General features: G+C 39.5%; 1 protein-coding gene across 2 annotated transcripts; it reads left to right on the forward strand.

Moving 5' to 3' along the window:
- Positions 1-23,420, forward strand: cacnb3a (calcium channel, voltage-dependent, beta 3a). Of its 2 annotated transcripts, XM_084720658.1 has the most exons (15): positions 1-325; positions 2,290-2,382; positions 12,866-12,985; positions 14,366-14,488; positions 14,583-14,698; positions 14,789-14,868; positions 14,975-14,994; positions 15,654-15,731; positions 16,255-16,313; positions 16,434-16,534; positions 16,628-16,779; positions 16,867-16,962; positions 17,981-18,151; positions 18,374-18,419; positions 21,454-21,589. In XM_084720658.1, exons 1-14 carry the CDS (start codon positions 245-247, stop codon positions 18,401-18,403), a joined length of 1,320 nt encoding a protein of 439 aa, XP_084576784.1. In that variant the 5' UTR covers positions 1-244; the 3' UTR covers positions 18,404-18,419; positions 21,454-21,589. The 2 variants fall into 2 exon arrangements, with proteins under 2 accessions (XP_084576784.1, XP_084576783.1); XM_084720657.1 differs by lacking the exon at positions 18,374-18,419 and having other exon boundaries at positions 21,454-23,420.
- Positions 23,421-23,504: the final 84 nt, after the last annotated feature.

Here is a 23,504-nt window from a genome sequence, read left to right on the forward strand (position 1 = left end):
GCTCCTCCGGTATTTTTCCTGCTCGCTTTAGCTACATTTCCCCCCGATGTAACACATATTTTGTTTTCACCCGGGAGTATAAAGTCAGCTGAGCTCGGATATCAATCGCTCTTCCTCCATTATCACCGCTCCTGCACGCCGCTTCCCCGCTGTCTTGACCGCATATAGATGTATTTTGTGTCCCTTCTTGTTTCCTCCAGTAACCCATGTCTGTGTGCATCCCGCCTCACTGCGCTCTCAATAGATGGTGCAAGTCAAAATGTCCAAATCGCCCGTAGACCCACTGTCTGCTGTGGAAACAGGCTCCCAATCGCACTATTTTCAGGTAAATTTAAACACTTGACTCCTTTATTCACACGTCTAACTGTTAACATCACCGAGTAAAGTGCAGCGGAGAGAGACGGTTAGCTTACAGTCTTGCTACTTGTTGTTGAAATTGAGGCATCGTCGCGTTTTGGCAGCGAGATACTTTTTTTCACCTCCGCCTTCACTGAAACTGCAGATTGATGCCTGATCGGTGAAAAGCCAGTGGGTGCCATCATAAAGTGGGCTCACATATGCTCATTATGCCTCTCTCTCTCTCTCACACACACACACACATACACACAAAATCTCCGTAGATGTTGATACATATGAGATCCGGCCTTTTATGGATCCTGTATTGTTTTATTATTTATGTCTTTAGCATCTGCTGCTCTGCTCTTAATCTACACTCATGCAACATGGTTGGATCTGTGTGCTGAATTTTATTGGCGTAAAGGTGCAGACCATGACTCTGACTCACCTGTAGCCTGAATCTACAGGGCCTGTCAGCACACACACTGCAACATCCACGTTTTCTTATTAATGCACTGTGTTACAGGAGGCCTGAGGAGATCTGTCTCCTGCATTACACAGAGCAGTGTGTGCTGCTAGATTAATTCAGTCCTGACATTTTTGTGATATTGGCAAAGCTACAGCTGATTGTAGTTGCTGCACTGGTGCACAGCAGCTTCTTTTTTACTCTAGTTCTCCATAAATGTAGGGTACAAGGGACAGTTCATCCCAAAATCAAAACTACATATTTTTCCTCTGGCCTGTATTGCTATTTATCCATCTAGATCAGATGATTTCACAGTAGGAGGATTCCTCAGAGGGGCTCCAAACAGTTTCTGGGGAGGCTAAGTGTACTGAAGTGAAAAATTATTACATTAGTTATCAAAAGGAGATCACATAGAATAGTCTCAATGTGTGTTATTTAATTAAAGAGATAGTTCAGAGGTGCAGTATTGGCAAATTTTACTGTTTACTGTTTTCCCTGAGTCAGAACCTAATAAATGTCTTAGGACAGCCTCTATCTGCTGTAGTCTGAAGTTATGTAAAGTAGGAAAATTAGGCTATATTAGCTCAATTGTTGAATCTCTTTGGGATCAAATAATGTAATCATGATCCCATAGGCATCCAGGAATTATGCAAAACTAAGCAAGTAAACTAAATGCAATTTCCAAGCTTTGTCTGAGGGGAAGCCCACAATCTGATCTAGATAGTTTTGGTGTGAATTGGTGAGTTTTGGAGATGATGGCCATAGAGATGTCTTGAATATAATGGAACTAGATGGCACGACATTGTGGTGCTCAAAGCACCAAAAAGTACATTTGAAAACCTCAACAGCATTGTCTTTTTCCAGAAATCATGACATGCTTACTCAAGATAATCCACAGACTTTCTTGTGAGCAATTTCATGTCTTTCTACCATCCAACAGACAAACCAATCATTGTACAGAGGGAAGCGTGCATCTACTCATGGACAAGAGGTTCATGTTAGTGACAGTGTGGGACATTAATGGCACCTTTCTCAGCTGAGCTGTAACCTCTTGTCCATGAGTAGCTGCACTCTTCTTTCTGCTCAATGGCAGGTGTCATTTCGGTAGAAAGAAAATAGTTTCTTAATGAAACTACTCACAAAAGGTCTGTAGATTATCTTTAGTAACTGGGTCATGATTTCTGGAAAGAGATGTTGCTGTTAAGTTTTTCAAATGTATTTTTTGACACCACAAGCCCAGTGCCATCTAGTTCCATTATATTACATAGAGGGCAGACATCTTTATGGCTAATATTTCCTAAACTTGACAACTCACACCAAAACAATCAACAACACTACAGGTAAGAGGAAAAAATATGTGCTTTTGATTTTGGGGTGAAGTGCCCCCATAAAATTACAATGAAAAGTCTGAAGAATTTGCATAGTGTTAACTGGTTTTATTCTGTCTATCATTTTTCCTTCACCTGCATGTGTCTCTTTCATCACAGCTGCCCAGGAAGTTGCCTAAACGCAAGAGCCGCTTCAAACGCTCAGATGGCAGCACGTCTTCTGACACAACATCCAGCTTCATCAAACGGCAGGTAAAAGCCCTTGGAGCCAATTTGTTCGTTTCTCATTCCTTATTTATGCATGGATTGTAGGCTACATCATGCCCTGCTACATCACAGTCACAGCCTGATTATCACACTGAGGGAACAACTGTAGTTTCTGTGGTAAATGTAGGCCACGATGTGCTATAAGGTTTGAAGAAAGCTATAAAGGTTTGACATTTTTTCAACAGAACAGGTGTCTCTGCATTGTTTTGTTGGCACAGGTATAAGCTATTGGTTGGGAATCAAGGTTCCTCTTTTGGAGTCACAATAGTTACAAAAAGACTTGTTGTTTTCTGTGTCATATGAATATTTCCACTCTGCATCTTCATCTCCCAGAGCTGCCTCCTCAATTCAGTTGCTGTTTTGACCAGCAGAGTGCAGCAAAATGCTTGAAAGTGGCAGCGTGTGAAATCAAAATCCCAACACAGCCCAGTTTTTTAATTAATGTTTTCAGGTCAAGCACGTGCTGAAGACTCAGATGAAGATTTGGTGTTATTTAAGACGATCTCTAATTGAAGAAAAGCAAAAGAGAGATCTCTAAGCTTCAGACTCCCCTCATTCTGTTACAGCAGGGCTGCATGTGAATCATACCCTCCTGTCTAGATCAGCTGATGTTGATAGTGTATAATCAAAACGGTTTTAATTGACCTCCATGTGCTGTGTCTGAAGCTGTGTTTGATTTGATTAGGCTGTAAAGCAGAGCTGGTTGTAGTTTCACAGAGAGTCCACCAGAGGGGAGAATTTGATCCCCACTGTACAATCAGGTTGTGTGAAGAGTCAAGAGGTTTCACCAGGCTACAGACAGACTGTGCATGCAGAGCTCATCCCAAACCACTAGATCCCAGAGGTTCATGAGCCTTGATACATCAAAGAGTGAAAGTCAGGGGTTGGGAAGGATTCAAGTATCCCTTCTCAAAGAGCCCGGTGTACTAATGTGACAGAAACTACAAGGCTCTCTCTGTATTCCTCCAGGCGCAAACACCGTCTGTAAAATGTGTCTCAAATATCCATTTAGTCCTGATGAATTCCTCTAGACCTCAAATGATTTGACAGATCATTAAAACATTTCAAACATAATTTAATAAATCTGATGGCACAAAGAAAAGTTTTTTTAAAGTAAAAATTAACAATGTCAACAGTGTCAACTAGGACATGAGGGATCTTTCTTTTTTTAATGACTTTTACAAACCAAACAATTAATTGATTGATTGAAAAAAGTAATCACCAGATTAATAAATGATGGTAGTTGAAGCCCCGAAGTATTTAAAACAACTTTTGTCTGGACTTAATCAATGACATCCTAAAAATGTAGTTAATATTAAAGAAGTTGAAATGCCTCTTCAGACTAAAGTAGTGTTGAAACTGTTAGTCAATTAATTGACAAGTTGATTGTCAGAATCAAATGGATAATTGATGAGTTATTCAAACTGAGCTTGTGTAATTTTTAAAAGAAGAAATAATGAACCTTCCTCCTTCCTTCCTTCTTTCCTGCTGCTGCAGCTTACATGGTCTGGTATGACCAGTGACTTATTATGGCTAATGTTAGCTAATGTGGGCAAACATTAGATAGCTACAGTATTACAGTGTAACTAACATAGATAAGACTATAGCATTATGTTTTAGAATTTACCACTGTTACTACTGTGATTCCACAAAATATTTAATAAGGCCAACCTTGAAAAGTCAACATGTTGTGAGTCGTAATACAGTGCATTCTAGGGATGGTATCAGGAACTGGTATAAAAACAATATCAGTAAGCTCCTGGACAAACGATACTGCTATCAGTATTGATGTGATGATACATAAACAGCTGACCGGACAAAACATTTAAAAGTGTGGGCTAACTTCAGTAAAATTAATGAAAACCTAAATGCAATAATAAACAATTTAACTTGTTACTTCAGCAAAAAAAGTCAATGAAATAAGTGTTTAATCTTTTCATATCATGTCTATTTTTTGCACCAAATTATGTTGAGTAGCATCAATAAAAATATTGATGAGTATGACATCGATGAGCAGTATCAGTATCAATATTGTTACCTGTCTAACAAATACTTGTACAATACAAAAATCAAATTAGAGATGGATTTATTAGTTGATTGGTCAATCAACAGGAAATGTCTTGGCAACTAGGGCTGGGTGATTTGACTTGGACATGATATCTTTGGTTGGTTTGGATAGTATATAGTATGTATGCAATTTGCAAGCTCATTGCTAAATGCCTCTACATCCTACACACTGGTCCTCTAATCTACTGATTATTTTCTCCTTAAAGTGACACTATTAAATGCATATTTTATCTGAGCAGCAGTCCAAAACCAAGAGACTGTTCATTTCTCATATATTGTACAAAAAAGCAGCAAATCCTCGTATATGAGAAGCTGGAACCAACAAATATTGTGCATTCTTGTCTGAAAAATGACTCAAACAGTTGCCAGTTAATTTGCGCTTGATCGACTAATTGTTGCAGCTCTGATCAAAATGTACAGTAGCTGAAAAGAAAGATGTTAAAGCACTTCATTAAAATAAGTGCTATGTGAAAATCCACTCATAAGGATTTCAGGACAAGAGGCATGATGGTCCCTTCTCTCCAGAATGAGTCATATGTTGGATACCTGCAAACATGAGATTCAGAATACCTCTGTTTTATGTACAGCACCATTGGCGTGAGGGAATGTGGAGCAGCGTAACTGAGAGATGTTAGTGAGAAGGAGAAAAGAAAAAAGGCTGAGCAGACATCTTCTTCAGCAGGGGGACATTAGTTATCCTGATCGGGGGGCTTAATGACAATCTCCAGATTCCCTGAGAATATTGCATGGCTTAAAATATTCATGATGCTCATTTTGAAGGCCTCGGGCGTTGTGATGTGTGGGTTCATTGTTCACACGAGCAGCACCTTTGGTTTCTTTTCAATCATTACCTCCTCTCTGCACGCACAACAGGCACCCCCTCATAGGTGATATGACAAAGTGTTTAGTGCTGGAGGAGTAAATTTCACCAACAGAGCAGATAGTTTCTTGTCTGTGATAGGGGTGGGGTGTCTATGGAGGAGCAGTGGAGTATGACTCATTTCTGCAGCAGGATACAATAAGCAGTATGCTGCCATAAGTGTGGATATATGTGTTATATGTAGGACATGAGGCTTTTAGACAGGAGGAGAAATCTGGAGCTGTGTGTGGTTATAACAGCAGCTTCTTCTCTGTTTCTTCTATACCTGTGCATCTTGAATTGGACTTAAATAACTAAGAATGTGATGTAAATTTAGAGAGGTGGATTGATCAGGTGATGTAAAAGCTGCGTTGGTTGTTGTTGTGCGTGTGCTGGGATGTGATGAGGTGGGGTAAGAATAGAAAAGAAGGTGTTGCCGGTGTCTGCTCCAGTGCAGGTCGTCCCTGGTTAGGGGATGGGACAACACAGTACAGTCTCTCTGCATTTTACAGCATGTAGTGTATAGAGAGGGAGGGACTGGCAGCAGCAGCATCACCACATTAACTGAGTAAGTACAAATGACTTCAGTCAGCTCCTTCTTCTTCTTCTCATCTGAAACTCCTCCTGTCTCCACCACATCCCTTCCATCGTGTTCATTGGCGCTCCTCTCTCTGTTTTCCTTTGTCTTCCTCTTTCACCTCGCCTCCCCTCTTCTCTCATCCTTTAACCTGCTTTACTTTTTGATTACCATCATTCCGTGTGCACTCTTCACAGCTCCTCGCAGAGTCTTAGGTGTGATTGATCAATTTAACATACAGTACGCCTGATCTTGACTTTGATATTGATGTAAACCACGGAGTGATTTATTGCTCTGTGTATCAGCGAGCTCTGTGCATGTGTAACTTGCTGACATTGAATTACGAGCACACAGTTAATCGAACACTTTTTGAAATTGGATATTTGGCGACTGGATTTCCAAATCGCTGGAGCTTGCATTTTTTTTTTTTTTTTTTTTTTGCTGGGAGGGAAAAGGTGTTTCAGCCTCCTGAATAATATATTCTGCTGTTGTGCAGAATCTTCTTGCTGCAAATAAAACCTGAGAATTTTGATTTTAGCCAGTAGCATGCACTGCTTGCATTTTTGGTTAGGCCTACATTCTTTCAGAGAAGCATAGTGTGCTTTGCATTTTTAATTAATTTATTAAAAATTATGTATAATGAACATTGCTATCAACTATTTTTTAGGTGTGCTGTAGATTTTTGAGATTGTGTTTCTGCTGTTCAGGTACCCCATGCTGGTGTCATAACTCTAGGGATGGCAATGGCAGTGTGTTGGTCCACTACTTTGGGCCAGACTGAAATGTCTCAACAACTTTTTGATGGATCCCCATGAAAATTTGTACAAACATTCATGATCCACAGAGGATGAATTTTAATAACTTTGGTGATCCTTTAATAGTCCATTCAAGGCTACATAATTATCAACATGTTATCAAATTCACAACAAGGCTAAGTGCAATATCCACATCACAGAAGAATTGATAATGGTGCAACCAAGTGCAACACTATGAATGGGGAGATTGAAAGTGCACAGTTATCCTAATTTTTAAACAATATTGCATTTCACCCATCTCTCTGATGGCCAGCTTTTCTCCCCATGGTTGTTCAGAACAGATATAAACACTTTTGCCTTACAACGTGGATGGACAAGATGTCATCCAAACTGGTTATTTTTTTATCATAACCTGACCCTAATTACAGTCTAATTGACCTGCTAGTGTGGCTGTTGAATCTCAGTCTTGTTTATTAATTCAAAAGTATTTTAATCACAGTAAACACCTGCTGTTGAGATGTGCTAATGAGGGATGACTTGATACCACTTTATAATGTCCAGTACAAAACTGATACAGATACAGCAACCTTGAGTGTCTGCTGATACTGACACCAATCCATTATCATCTTTTTACATCTCTTAAACATGATGTACTTCGGATGTACTTCAACAATCTAAAAGCCATCTAATAAACATCTTGCTCAAACTGAAAGACAAATATTCTGCTCCGATTAAAGAAGAAATACACAACATACCCACAGCATGACTCAGTTATGCAATACTGCTGCTTTTATTTTCACACCCAGAACTTTTAGCAGCATTTTTGATTGGTCAGCATCATTCAAACATCCAAACTGAAATTTTAAGTGCAACTTTGTGCAAATCTGGGCATTTTGAATAACAAGGATTATGATTCCAGTATAAAATGCTGGTACAACTCAGCACTTACTCTATCCTGTAGCATTAATGTGATAGTTTAGGCTATTGGTTCATATCTTATACATTTTTTTCTCCACAAAATTTGATCCAGTGATTTTGGCAAGTATGAGACTGAGACTGATACTGACACTGAGAATCAGATCAGCCCATTCCTTGGATTATCACTCTCAGTTTTCATGTTGCTCACTGTGGTCCCAAGATAAATAGAACGCCATTTAGTAAGTAGGTTGCATTGTAAATAACAAACATCCCTCTCCTGTATTCAAACATCAACATGAATCATTTCTAGACCCAACTGGACAAACACACCACTCACTGTGCTTGTTGGTCTTTCCTTTTGGTGTTCAAACTGAAACATGCCAGTGATTCTTGAAATGTAAAACATCTTGTAACTGCAGCAAAAATGTCCGTGACACTGTCTCCATATGGTTGCTTGTTAGTGTGTTACTATGTGTGTTTCTGTAGTATTGGTACTGTAGGGACAGTAGACGGGTTATTGGTTTATCTGTATTATCTGCTGATAATAACAATGAACAGATGTATTTGCGACATCTTAGCTGATACTTCATGCTTCAGTTAATTATGTTTAAATTACATGAAACAAATCACAGTTTAAGTGTAGAGTCTTCCGTTGTTTAACATGTCACAATGTAAAAGTTGAAGTTGTCATTGCCTTTGACTCCATTGAGCACTCTTGTTCATTTAGTGTAATTAAAAAAATATTGTCTGCACGTTTACATTTTGTTTATAAAGTCAAAATGTATTCTTGAATTATCTAGAAGTTGTCTAGAAAGACGTGCTGCTGGCACTACAAAGTAGAGGATTTAAAAACATTCATTTCCATGTAATGCTGCATGACTGTCTGAGGTTTCTGAAGAAAAACAGTAAACATTAGCCTCTTTTGGTTCAGTTGGATAATGTCTCTATAGCTCACTGCTTTGGCTTTACTGTTCTGGTTCACTCCCACAGCTCTCATCATGGATGTTTTGTCAGCCAAAACAAGCAGCTGTTTTCAGCTGTAACCACAACTCTCATAAACTCACTGAACGTTTTACAGACAGTTAATGACAAGCCACTGTACATCATGGAGCATTTAGAAACTATAGAGCCAGATAATTTTCTCAGGTGTTGGTGGAGACCAAAAAAAAGAGCTAAAAGTAGAGTGAATATTGTTTTTATTGACTTGCTTCACCAAGTGAACACATGACTTAACATAAAAGAATGCTAATGTTGCCCTGTGTCTGCTGGATATGTAAATAAGCAACTGATTGCTCACATATGTAACATATCAACTTTGTAAGGTGATAATATGCCAGTGTTTTGTTTACACTGTGTTGTGCTGCCAACAAATGGCCCAAAAGTCAGTTAAAGCAGGTTTAACTAGAAGGGCACAGACCTCCACCAACGCCACGTGTCCACTTCTATGTGATACGCAAATCTGCAATTGCAAACTTCACAATCAATATTATTGCTTGTTCTTGTAAAGTGTAAAGTTGGAACATATTTCCTTAATATCTCAGGAGGAATTTATTGCAGAAAAATTCAGATTTGGATGTGAGTAAGAGTATAATTAGTTGCATGATATGTTTGTGTTTACGCTTCGATAATCACACCTTAGTTTGAGAAAAAAGCATTGTTACAACTGTGGCCATGTTCTCCCATGAACCCACTGTCCTCAAGTGTTCCATAATGACTTCTTTCTGTATGAAGTTTAAGCAACTACATGTGTACTGGGCGACCCCAGAGAATACTGGTACCCATGTGGATTGTGATATGGAGTCATCACATTACTACAATTGGCTTTTTTGTCATTATCAAACTTTACTACTGTCTGCTTAATTTTAAGATGTACAGTTTGGCATTTATTCCACTAAGGCCAAATGCCCTATCTTGCAGTGTTAACAAAAGTGAAAAACAATTTGTCTATCAGCTCTGTGTTTTGTTCTGCACCAAATTTTAATGGGTTCTTTCTTGGCTCATGTTACACCCTTACGCCAAGTTTCAAGAAAGTCAGTTTTTGTGCAATCCTGCTGATAAACAGAAGAACAAATGGCACTGAAAACATAACCTCTTTGATGGAGGTAACGGCATTAGATAACATCAATAACAGATTTATATTTCTGTTGTTATTTGTGTTAAAAGACCTGTCAATCAGTTTAAGAGAGATATATTCAAATTTTCATTCATCGGACATACATTGATACATTTTGATCAATGATTGTTGCCTAAAAGTTACTCTTTTGCATACTCTACCATGGCTAACCAGTTAATTAACCTCCTATTTAAGAATAGAGCCAATGGTGAAAGCATCTTTGCATGTCTTGCCAAAAGAAAACGAGAACACATTTGAATGTAAAATCGTGATAAAATTAATGCAGAAATTCCCTGCTGTTCTGTCCCTAGACTGTGGGATGACTTGGCCCTCTTGAGGACGCGACTAGCTGGATGACACACTTCCTTGTTGGCCCCTCCCTGTGGAGTTGAGGCCATCAGTGTTGCAGTGTGTGAAGAATAATCACAGAAGCAGAATAGGAAGGAACAGAGTTAAATTTAGCCCCCAGACGGGGACATTAGCAGTAAAAAAAAAAAAACAAGACATCCTCGGACCAGACGATAAAGATGTCCTCACATTGTTACACTCTGCATTGCAGCTTAGCTTCACCTGCAAAATATATTGATTTCTGCTGAATTTCATTAGTGTAACACTGTTTTGTTTTTTTTTTGAGGATTTGACAGGAAGCCAGTAGCAGCAGAGGTCCACAGCCTCATGTCCAAACATTAATAATGAATAGTAATCACAGCCCAGGCAGCTCTCTGTGTTCTAACATCATTAAACAGCTCTCTGACATAACGCCTTTCCCCTGCGCCCACCACCATATTTATTCCACTTTTATGTCTGTGTGTGTTTGAGTGCGTTCCCAGTGAAGACAGGGAAGCCGATACAGTGAGAAAATTCAGATTCATGTCTTTATCAGGCTCTAGCGCCGTCCTCCTAATCAGCCAGGTATGCAACTCTCTCTGACTATCTATCTGTGTGTCTCTGTCTCTCATGGTCACGGTCCTTTTTCCTTCCTTTCTCCCCCTCCTGCTGTGTTTCTTTTCCCTCTTTTTTTCTTCTATCTACGATGAGGATAGATATCTAGGTCTCACTCCACTCCTTCATGGCATTTTATTATGTTCTAATCTCATCTTCCCCTCGAGATAGCCTCGCTTTATCTTGTCGTATAAATCGTTTATACCTCTCTCGTCTTCTCCAACCATCCTTCAGTCACTCTCCGTCCTCGTAAACATCCTTCTCTTTTCAGTATATCTTGTCAAAGATATTTCACCCCCTCCTTCTCTTCCTATCTATCTATCCCGTTCTTCTTCCTCACCCTCCTTTTCTCTCTCTCGGTGCTGCTCTGGCGCTGGTGCAGTGTTGCCTTGCAGAGCTTGTGAGTGCTAGAAATCAGATCTAGTTATCTAACATACACACACACACACACACACACACACACACACACACACACACACAAAAATAAGCGAGAAGAGGTGTTCGCTCGCCGTTTCTCTGGGACTTGAAGTGGTATTGTAGATACAAATTTATTCTGGATTGTATGTGTGCATTCTGAAGTGCAGAGAAAGCAAAGGTGCTAGTTGTTTTTCATGTCCGGGCACTTTTTTTTTTGTATTTTGAGCCTGAATTTCCTTTTGTTGTGCTGTTGCTAATTGGTCCTCCAGAGGATTCGTTTGTATATGTTGGCAAGATGGATGACCAGGACTAAGTCACTGCACTCTGGAGGAGAGGAAAACCAAAGTGAAAACTGTATTATGTGCTATTTTCTTTTAGTTTCTTTACACCTGCTTTATCTGCAAGATCATGCTTGATTGTCTCTGTTTATGTGAATGTAATTATGAATACTGGAGTTACCTGTAAGAGGTTTTCTTGTTTGTGTCATTTGTCACTTCTTTTATTGTTTTTATTTATTGTTTGTGTCCTGTCTCACCTCTCTCTGTTGCCTGACTTGGATTTGTTTTTGCTGCAGCGGTTCTCCTTACTGACAGATTCAGAACTGAGTTCCTTCAGAGAAGCCAAATAGATGCCAAATATAGGAGAGAAACACACACACTCGCACAATATCCAAACTGCATCCAAAGCACTACTTCATATTCTTCTCGTTTTCATGTTTTTCTTTTGGAAATTTGCTTCATGGTTAATATCTGAATTGGCAATAATTGCATTTAAGATATGTATGTATATTGCATGTATATTGTATGTAAGGTTGTACCTAACAGTTGTTTTCATTGTCAATTAGCCTACAGATTATTTTCTCAAATAATTGATCATTCATTTTGGCAATAAAATGTCAGAAAATAGTGAAATAATGCCCATAATTTTACAGAGTACACAGTGTGTTTTCACATGTCTTGTTCTTTCCCTCCAACACTCCAAAATATTCAGGTTACTTATTATATAAGAGGAAAAAGCAGAAAACTACACATTTGAGAAGCTGGAATGGGTTAAATTTGGCCATTTTTGCTTCAGAAAAGGTTTAAATGATTATCAAAATACTTGCTGACAAATTTTCTGTTGATCACTCATCAATTAAACTACTAATCAATTCAACTCTACAGCATATGGACATTTAAGACACAAAAGAAAATAATCACTGCCTCACAGGTTTTAAATAAAAACCAGCAGTACCTATCAGGTGATTTTCAGCATTTTATTTTCTGTAAAATGTCTCTTTATGGTCTTTATCTGTTGTTTTGAATTACAATGTGCTAGCCATCCCTGGGATATGTACGTCCTTAAAGCGCCTATAATGAAAAATGATAGCCAGCATATATTTTGCTAATGAGGAGATGTCCTTGGAGAATAAACAGGGGAATAAAGGATGTATATGTGCTGCACTGTGGGGGATGATGGAATGGATTGGGGCCAAGCAGGAGAGAAGAGGAAGCAGTTGCCTCCTTTGTGCTATATTTGGTCTACCAGAAGATGGCTGGTGTGGGAGAGCAAAGCATTGTGTTGGAGATACACACAGGCTCACACATGAATGTGTTCATGAATACAGACCCGTATTTGCATGCACACCTGCACACAAAGACTGCGCAACAGAAAAACAGATGAAAGCAGGAGTATAAACAGAATCAGTAGATCTACCTCTCTAACCTTGTAGTAATGTGCCTCAGTAGTCTTGGCATGACTGGATGATCTGAATGTAAGTTATGAAATAATATCCACAAATAACATCCCTACCATGTCCACCTCTGACTCTCTCCTGACAGGGGTCGGCTGATTCGTACACCAGTAGACCGTCGGATTCAGACCTGTCAGCGGAGGAGGACCGCGAGGCGTATCGGCGTGAAGCCGAGCGCCAGGCACAACTGCAGCTCGACAGAGCTAAGGTACAACATAGTGATTTACACTAAATACTGTATTATAAGTTAGATTATGTATAGGTGAAGTCCTCTAACATCTGAAAGAAAACAAATTTTCTTCCCTCAGTATTAAGTGTAAAATATACACATGATGAGGTGTACATTTTGTGTGCCAAAGTTTTTGGTCAGTTCTGCATCGTCTGTATGCGAAGCACAAACCTGATCGTGACATGCTCATCACTTGCATGTTTACATAAGTAAAAAACTGTTTAAATTGCAGCATCACTGCTAAACATGTTATTTTTAATCCAGTTACTGCTTTTGATGAACACCAGTGTTCAACAATAAGACCAAACAGTTACTTTGAGGCCATTAAATACTCCTTGTTGGTGGCCTGCTGTGGCCAACAAGCATCCCCATACTGTGAGCCAATGTTCCACAAACATCCTGATTCCTTCACACTATTGAGTTAAACAAACACTACTCATCACCTTCTAGTTACCAATACGTCAAGGCTACCAAAGTCTGGATTTATTAAGCCTACTCAAACTGTTAATGTGATGCTTACAGAAGGACCAGGAACACAAACTATGAAAAAACGAAACCGCAACGAAAATGTAGGAGTGAATGGAAACAGGATTTTAAGTGACTGGATTATGACACATCTAAGGACGTAATATACTGCAGTGTTTGTCACCGGTTTCGTCAACTAGCCAAGATGTATAGCTCATTTTTCATACAATGCCTACAGGAAACACGACACATACACAATTCATGTGAAAAGTGGACAACACAAGTGAAAACAGTTAATGAAGGCTGTGCTAAGTTGCAATAAATTACCTTTTCTGGAGGCTCCCAGGTAGCACAGCTAGTAGAACATGTGTCCTCAGCTGCGGCTATGGGTTCAATTCCAGCCTGTGGCTCTTTGCTGCATGTAGGTCTTGACTTTTGAAAACTGGATGTGTAGGTGATCCGTCACCAAATTGTGTTGCTGTGAACCAACCTCCAATCTAACCTAACCTAACTATTCTAACCCAGTATCTGTAAAGAATTAAGAAATTGAACATTTCAGGCTCCTGGCATGTTGGTGTCCACAGAAATGTCCTTCTTGTCTGTCTGCTGGTCTATGCTGCCAAACCAACCTTTCCTTCCTTCTTCTGCTTCATGATTTGTTGCTGTTAGATTGAATCAAAGTGTATGTGAGTAAGGAAAGTAAGGAGTTGATTTGATGATCTGCATTTTGTAATGTAAGATTTCAACTTTGGGCTTGTTGAGGATATCAAGTTGAATCTAAAGTCAACAGACTTGTTACTCATGTCCAAACATGTGATGCACACACTCTTAATTTGTGCTGTAGTTTCCATCACTTACACGTGTTTTTCTTGTTCTCATTTGTTGTTGCTCCAGTCCAAACCTGTAGCGTTTGCAGTAAAGACGAATGTGAGTTACTGTGGAGCTCTGGATGAGGACTGTCCCGTCCAAGGAGCTGCAGTCAATTTCGATGCCAAAGACTTCCTGCACATCAAAGAAGTGAGTGATTATCTGTTGTTAATGACAATGAACCCTTTCATGACATTAAAACAAGACAGATATATTTGAAACGGTTCTGTGCTGAACTTAACAGAAATATAATAATGACTGGTGGATCGGTCGGCTAGTAAAAGAAGGAGCTGACATCACCTTCATCCCCAGCCCTCTGCGACTGGAGGCGATGAGGCTTAAACAGGAGCAGAAACAAAGGTCAGTTAAAGTATCAAGCCTCTCTGAGGACTCATTCCATTTCCACAATATAGGTTTGATCATTTAATTTTAATGTTGTTGTTGCTGCAGGAAAACAGGGGGTAACTCCTCTAGTTTAGGAGACATGGTGACTGGGAGTTGGAGGACTACACCGCCATCTGCAGGTGAATGTAAGTAGTACAAATCTTTCTCTAATTTATGGTGGAACAAAACAACTTTGCCCTCTGTTGTCTTCTTTTTTTCTTTAATTGATTGTTATTTTCTTGTTTTCACAAGCCAAACAGAAGCAAAAACAGGTAGGTTTTGAAATTTATGATGACGCAGCATGTTCTTATAATACAGTTTTGGACCGTTGAGTTTAAGGGACATTACAAGGATATCTACAGGTCTTCATGCTTTAAAATTTTTTTAAATGACAAGTCTTGAGTCTTAAAGCATTCAATTAAATTCCTTGAAAAAACAGATGTTTTTGAGCCGTTATTACTTTATTATTTTGTCTATAATCTAGGAAATGAGACAGATGTGACAGTGGGTTGTGCATGTGGGAGGCTGTTTGATATAATAATAATAATAATAATAATAATAATAATAATAATAATAATAATAATAATATCAGGCAAGTGTCAATGTTAGCAAAAACTTAAATTACATTTATATTTAATTGTTTTCTACTTGGGCAAAGTCCAGTTGAGTTTTTTTCCACTTATCTGGGTCCAGTTCAAGTTAATTATTCAATTATCTAACTAAAAACCATTTTCATACACAGGTGGAAATTATTGACAAAAATTGTGATAAAAATCTAATTGAATTAATGTACTTATTAAATAATAGTAGTCATTATTGTCCCTGTTGGTGCTGTGCTGCTCACAGTGAACAAACCCAGCCCCCATCATTTCTTACACCCATTCTCTCTGCTCTTCATCCCTCTCCCCTCATCGTCCCCTATTTCTGGCAGGAACACGTCCCTCCCTACGACGTGGTGCCCTCTATGAGGCCGGTGGTCCTCGTGGGACCATCGCTGAAGGGCTATGAGGTCAGACTCTCCCCATTTTCACCTCCAGCAGACAGAGTGACTGCCTCACACCGCTCCTTTGTTTGTTTAAACTCTTCCTGCACTGCTGCTTTTGTTGTTTGAATCGGAATCAAATTCAGTCATTTTTCACACAAAAATGTCAAACATTTGTCAGGTTTCCAGATTGTTAAAGGTGAGAATTTGCTACTTTTCTTTATCTTGCTTGGACAAAAGCAATTGGAAGACATCACTTCAGGCTCTGGGAGATTGTGATGAGCATTTTTCATACAATTATTTTGTACTTTTTTGAGTAAATTGTACTTGTTTGAGTAGTTTGAATACAGCTTACTGTTTTCTATAAATCAATTAATGCATACATTTCTCACTTACATTCATGTATTTGTTTTTTTATACTGCCATAGTCTAATTTGTATGGAAAGTTTATGATAACAATGAAGAGAAGACTAAAAAGCTTGCTTAGATTGACCTTCACTATTCTGTCTCTTTAAAAAAGTCAGTTTCATTCCTCTTTTCCTCCCCCCAGGTGACGGATATGATGCAGAAAGCTCTTTTTGACTTCCTGAAACACAGATTTGAGGGAAGGTCAGTAAAATGGAGTGTTTACAGAATAATCTCTAGTTGAGAGAAGTCAGGACATTAACAATCTGGTCAAAATGTTTCTCTGCATATTTTTTACTCTCTGTATTTGCCAACTGTCTGCAGAATCTCAATTACCCGTGTAACTGCCGACCTGTCTTTAGCCAAGAGATCTGTCCTTAACAAAAGACCCATAATGGAGAGATCGAACACTCGTTCCAGCCTAGGTGACCGCACTAACGTCAACATGAAAACAATCTTTTGGTATAAGGAAGCAATCAGTTCAAACTTATAGAATATAATGTGTCTTGTCTGTGCAGCGGAGGTTCAGAGTGAGATTGAAAGGATATTTGAGCTCGCCAAAACCCTGCAGCTGGTGATTCTGGACGCGGACACCATCAACCATCCCGCACAGCTAGCCAAAACCTCCCTCGCGCCCATCATTGTTTATGTTAAAGTGTCCTCACCAAAGGTATGATAGATTACCTCAGGCATGATTGCTGGATTCAGGGTTTCTTGTCTTCCCTGACCTTAAACTTTGTCTTTACCTGTCTGTCAGGTGCTCCAGAGGCTGGTCAAATCCAGGGGGAAGTCTCAGAGCAAGCACCTGAATGTGCAGATGATGGCTGCAGACAAACTCTCTCAGTGCCCCCCTGTGAGTGGTCAATGTCTTTCTACTGCTATAATGTTTTGTTGTTCCTAACTAACCTGCACAATATGAATATCTTATATGAACACAATCTGTCATGCAGCAAACCTCTAGGAATGCAATGTTGGTCACTTGCTCTGACAATGCAGACCAAAGTATCTCAGTAACTACTAAATGCCTTGAAATTGTATGCAGCCATCATGGTTTGACATTAACCATTTCCCCTATACATTACAGTTCCACATACATCCTGATTCCTTTTTGCCATGTAGTTCAACACTCTATGAAAACAGCAAACTTTAACTAAGCTCAAACTGCTAATGCAGTACTTCCAGAGGAACCAAAAACACAAAAGGCAAACTATGAAAAAAACAAAACTGCAAAGAACATTTAGGAGTTAATGGAAGCAGGAGTTAAAGTGGCAAGAATGTTACACAGCTAAGCATGTAGTGTACTACTGTGTGAACTGCCAGTTAACTCAACAAGCTGAGAAGTTTGTTTTTCATTGGAAATAATGCCTTCGGGAAACACCACAAGGGAAAATGCACAACACAAGTTTCACAGTTAAGGAAGGCTGTGTTAAGTTTAGTCTGCATTGTCTTTACATAAATTTACATTTGATCCACCAAAAATGTACTTTAGCCACCAAATTTTAAGAGCATGTTAGCATGATAGTATTAGCAGTTAGTTGAAAGCACCGGTGTACCAATTAAATCACCTTGGAATAAATTTGACTTTGCTGGGGGTTTTTTTTCTCTATTTTTTTCTTGGTCAGATAGTGTAAGATAATTGGATCCTTTACACATATTATTATCCTCCCAACTACGGCCCTTTGCTGCATGTCATTCCCCCTCTCTTCCCCTTTCCTGTTATATTTTCAGCTGTCCTGCAAATTACAGGCATAATATAAAAAGCATGCTATACTGTCTGTCAGTTGTACACCATTACCGTGATACTAAATTTCATTAGCAGCTGGAGGTAAAATTATGTAATTCTTGATGATCTTTCTTTTGTTTTCTTGTAGGATATGTTTGATGTCATTTTGGATGAGAACCAGCTGGAAGATGCATGTGAGCATTTGGCTGAATACCTGGAGGTCTACTGGCGTGCCACTCACCTGCCGGGGAACACCCCACTTAACCCCTTATTGGAGCAGAGTCTGATGACCCCGCCTTCTGCCATCTCTAGCCTACAGGTGAGTCTGTCTTCATCGTTTTAAAAGCAGGAGGAGAGCATGATAATACTGTTTTAATACTGTTTTAAGGCTCTAAAGTAGGAATCCTGTTTTGAACATTGTTGTATGTTGTCACTGTCTCTACCAGCTCTTCATCTCAGATTCTCACTCGTTTGTTTTTGTTTGATTGTCTCCAGTTGTCTTGTCTGTCCTCTCACTCATCCATGCTTAACATTTTTGCAGTTTTCTGAAACACAGGAATTAATTGAATGATCGCTTACAAAATGGGGTGAGTAGTAGGGTTTATATATTTGCACTCTCAACCCCAACAACCCCCTCTTACACTCCTCCCAACACCTGAACACGACACAGCGGCTGAGACAGTGAATGAACAGCATTTTATTCATTCAGATCTCACCACAGAAAAGATGACGTGTTTTTCTTCATTGCATCCTGCCTCCTTTCCTTTACTCGATGGTCTCAGGTGAATCACTGCTCCACACGCTTTCTGGGAGAAAATTCACAAAGCAGCTTCAGTTTAAAACCGTAATTAAAAACACTGTCTGAGAATTCTGAAATGTTTAAAAGAAATGTCAAAATCTGACCATTGTTCTCAATTTTCAATTGACATTGATCCTTTTTACAAGCATGCTTTGTGAATGGCGCCCCCGCTCACAGTGGCACACAATGCTATCCTGAATGACAATGCTAATTAAAGGCATATGATCAATGCTTTAATAATGTATTCACCTGATCTAAATGCATAATTTACACAGCAACAAACAGAGATCATAACATCAGTACAATAACATTTTATGTCCAATAGTAACCTCCTCCTGACCATCCATTCAACTGTTTCATTGGCATTTCTTTTGTTCGGTGTTTGTAGTATTAATCTGTACACACACAGACAAAACACTGTAAACACTTAATGACAAAGGACTTTGAAGAGACTTTACCAACACTGCAAACACTGCTGCATGCCAAGTATGAACACCCTCAGTCCCGTATACTGTGTATTGTATATCGTAGAGTGCTGTTTTATTTTTGTTTCTTGTGGGTTATAACTGTTGTTCCTTACTCTGACTGCAGGTTGTGTTTACAATAATATTTTAAATTTCAAAAAAGAATTATTTATTTGTCTGAGCAGTGCACCTGCAGTTCATCATATGGCCTCTTCGTCGATCTGTTAGTTTTCTCTTGTTAAAAAAAGAGATGAGAAACTCATAAATAGTTGAATATTAACTGTCTCTGCTTATATGAACCAAAAATGTTTCAATTGTACAGCATCTGTGGCTGAAATGATTAGCCAGTTAATTGATCATCAGAAAAATAATCAGCAACAATTTTGTTATTTGATTAATTGTTAAAGTCTTTAGCTCTGCTCGCAGCATGGCTCTAGTGATGGCATTGTTGGTCTGTTTGGTCCAGACTGAAATAGCTCAACAACTACATGACAGATTGGTTTAACATTTCTATAAACATTTAAACCCTGACTGAATGGTGATTCCTTGTCTTTTACTCGAGCACACACATTTTTATTTTTTAGCAAAATGTTTCAACAATGTTTGGTTACTCAGTTAGATCAGTATATATGTAAAATGGGTCAAATATCACAATTGCATTAACTAAAATAAGTGCCTAATCAGTTTTTTCAATTATATTGGAGTTGTGCATGTTTTGTTTCTTATACTGTAAGTTGCAGTGTTCATGTGCACATCCACAAAACCTCAGGATAGTATATGCTCTATGCAAATATACAGATATGTATAGAATAAAATTCCAATGTGAGGAGTACCTGCATGCTTCAGTCACAGCTCATTTCAGTAGCAAGCTTTTGAAACATTGTAATGAAATTAAAGAAAGCTGGGATTCCTTTTCTGATTGTGAAGTGAACTGCTGATTGTCAGATCGGATTTATAGCTGACAAATACTGCTAATTGGTATCATATGTGCTATTTTGTTGCAGTGTTTGTAATTATTTGCAGCTCCTTAAAGGTCCAGTGTGTAAGATCTGTGGGAACCACCTGGCAGAAGTGGAATAAAATATTAATGAGTATGTTTTCATCAGTGTGTAATAGCGTTGCTCCTAGTTGACTAGTAGTTGTTAGTGAAAGCCATTAGCTGACAAATTGTCGCACGATCATGATGATGATTATGATTAATTAAATTATTTAAACATATATTTTTGGAGCACAAAGAGATCTGTCCATTCAATGCTACCAGTAAAGGCAGCAATGATTCTGGATATGTCAGAACAAGATTCAGTTAATTTATTTCGAAACTGTAAAACAGGGATAAATAACTTTCAATTTCACAAAAACAAATACTCACAGACTTATCAACATGATGGAGGATGTAAACTAAACTCCGCCACTGTTAAATGCCTCCTACACTCACCTGAACTCGCCGTGTCTTCATTGTCCCTGGAGTCAGAGTGCTGTACCTCACTAATGTTACTGTATTCCCTGATGTCAAATGGGCCTCCATCAGTCTCAGAGGCTGTATTCCAGTCTAACTGAGCTACTAACTAGCCAATGGCAGCTGCAGCACATTTATCACCAGTACATTACACGATTACAGTGTTGGAAGAGAAAAGGTCAGTTTTGCAACAATACCCTCCCTGAAACTTTTGTCTTGGGCCTAACACTGAGGCGTAGCTCCACAATGGAGTTTGAGGTCTCCACGGAGGCTGCTGTGTTTTTACAGTAGCCCAGAAAGGACAAACCAAACACTGGCTCTAGATACGGCCTTTCGCAGCCTAGATACAGCAAGTTTCACAGCGATCGAGGTTCTCCTACTTGTTTGGAAGGGGATAGTGAGATGACCTGTTTGCAATATGCAAGCAAGATGCCACTAAATTCTGTGCACTGGTCCTTTAAGAGTTAAAGGATATGTTTACACTTTTTAAGGCTTTCTTAAAACAGTACTGGCATGCCCTCATCAAGGTTGAAACAGTTTCTGGTCACTTTAATTGTTCTCCTGGTTGTACTTGGTGTGAAGAGATCATTGCAAATCCTTTAGGAAATGATCTCTTTGTGGCCAGTGTGGACTAGAGGAGCAATTGTGTCAACCAATAACTTTTTCAATGCTCTAACGGGCATGTGAGCATTGCTTCAAGATAGATTTGAACCTTTTCCTTCAGAGTCCTTCTTGATGTAGTGTTTGCATTATTTTGTCAACCCTGTGTGTGAAAATCTGTCTGTGCTGTTAGAAAAAAAGTTACCAGAAAGTGTGAAGCTACTTTGAGATGTTGTTCTGCTCAGCGCTCTGTTTTGACTCTTTCTTTTGTTTTTTCCTCCATGACCACTGGAATCATTCAGAACCAGAACAAGAACCAGCCGCAGCCTCGTGAGGCGGTGGGCTTGGAGGGTGACGAAGAGGAGGAGGCAGGCGAGGAGGCCCACTCCCCCTTGGAGCAGGACAGTCTCATGCCGTCTGACGAGGCCAGCGACTCCCTGTCTCGCGGCCGGAGGGGGAGCCCATGCCACAGGGGGGGTGAGGAGGACGAGGAGGAGGAGGAGGAAGAAGAAGAGGAGGAGGAGGAAGAGGAGGAGGATGAGTACGCCTCCCCCTGCCACGCTCGCACATACAGGGACATGTACCCCCCTCACCGTGGGCACACAGGCAGTGCCCACAGTGCCAACGGGCACGAGTCACAGGACAGGCTGCTCCAACGCGACGCTCAACAAGGTCACAACCAGAGGAACAACCGCCAGCGCAGCCGCCCCTGGCCCCGAGACACCTACTGAGGCCTCCAATCAGCATCCAGATCACCCCGAGCCCTCCGACCGTCGTACGTTCCCAAACACACAATTTAGAGATGAAAAAAGTTGCCCCATAATCAGCTCCAAACTTTAATCAGAAACAAATGCCCAGTTTATTAGCAGACAACTGTAGGTCTATTTTTAATGTGTTTCCAGTCGCACTCTTCCAGTTTATCTAAAGCGAGGGGGTGTAACAACCTCTCCAGATTCAGATAAAAGTCAACAGGGCTACTCACCTCTGCAATGGAAAGGTTTCAGGCTACCAGCTGTACGCAAACTCAAACTTTAGCTGCTTTGCCTAAGGTTTCTCTATTGTAGGATGTCTCATATACTGGCCTTAAAATTCCTAAGACTTTTCAACTCTCTTTACTATTGCATGTATGAGTATAATTATTTTAAGACTATTTGCACATTAACGTCAGAACAGGAACTGAATGATCTTTACGGATAAACTAATGTAGGAATGTCTACTGTTGAATCCATTTATGGGAAATAGTAATGCATTTGATTACAATGTATATACTGAATGGGCATCTGGTTTTGTTTCATTGCTACTATATTTGTTTAATTTTGTTGATATGGACTTGTTTGTTGTTTAAGAGAAAAATGTTGCCATCCATGTGTTCAGTCAGTTTGTACTCTGAAGACGGTGAATGGCAGGTGGGAGACACACAGGGGCTGTTTACACCTGGTATTAACATGCGTCCTGGGCGATCTGATCACTAGCGGACAGCTTTTAGTAGATGAGTTCACCCCTGGCATGACAATGAGTCTCCAGATGTGTCTCGAGTGACCGCTTGTGATCGAATCTCACGTCCCCGCTCTATATGCAAATATACACTTGGGTTGTTTTGTCAGCTGAATGTCCATTACTGTCCATTTCCTATTTCCTCTGATATCAGCCTTCATGAGCCTTATGATTTACCTGCACTGTCAGCAGCCCAGCAGGAGAAACAATCTGTGGTGTGCTGGGGTTTATATTTTGAACTCTGAGTAGGATGATACACACTTTTTTCTGCCTGTCTGGAAATCTGATGTTTTCACAACACATCATGACAAAGACAGGCAGTAATGACAGTCAAAGAAACTGAGTGAGTAAGTGTGCATCCCAGCGCACCATGGATCATTTCTCCTGTCCTGTGCTTTAATGCTGAGAACGCATGAATGGTTAAAAATCTGCAATGAGTTTCACTCCCTGCTTTTCCCGCTGTATTGCAAATGAAAACATTTGTGATATGTGTTGTTTTTAATTGGCGTCTCAGCAGTAGTAGCCAGCATGCTGGGACAAACGTTCACAATGTTTTTACATAAAGAATGAATCAACTTATCGTCTAACATTTGCCACATTTAGAAGAAGGACGGAAAACTTAAGAATTTGTCGTAGACAGCGTTTCACAAAGTTTATAAAGTTTCTCCTCAGTCAGCACCTTTCAAAATGTCACAATTTTTTTAAGGGAGTCTGGAAATATTGCAGTTTCTAGTGTGTTTACAAACATTTGCTGCAGGTAAGAGAGCCCAACAGTGAACTAGAGCTGCAATATTAATCAGTTAATTGATAAGTTCTCAGCTATTAAATACATTAGCAGCTATTTTGAAAAATGATTAAT

This window comes from Lutjanus erythropterus, chromosome 6 (assembly GCF_056507025.1).
Source record: "Lutjanus erythropterus isolate fLutEry1 chromosome 6, fLutEry1.hap2, whole genome shotgun sequence".
Taxonomy (NCBI): domain Eukaryota; kingdom Metazoa; phylum Chordata; class Actinopteri; order Lutjaniformes; family Lutjanidae; genus Lutjanus; species Lutjanus erythropterus.

Excerpts from the sequence above, each read along its gene's own strand:
- cacnb3a (XM_084720657.1), top strand. The coding sequence starts at position 245 with ATGGTGCAAGTCAAAATGTCCAAATCGCCCGTAGACCCACTGTCTGCT. Across the intron at positions 14,995-15,653 it reads CCAAACAGAAGCAAAAACAG|GAACACGTCCCTCCCTACGA; the intron begins GTAGGTTTTGAA and ends TATTTCTGGCAG. Across the intron at positions 16,314-16,433 it reads AAACACAGATTTGAGGGAAG|AATCTCAATTACCCGTGTAA; the intron begins GTCAGTAAAATG and ends AACTGTCTGCAG.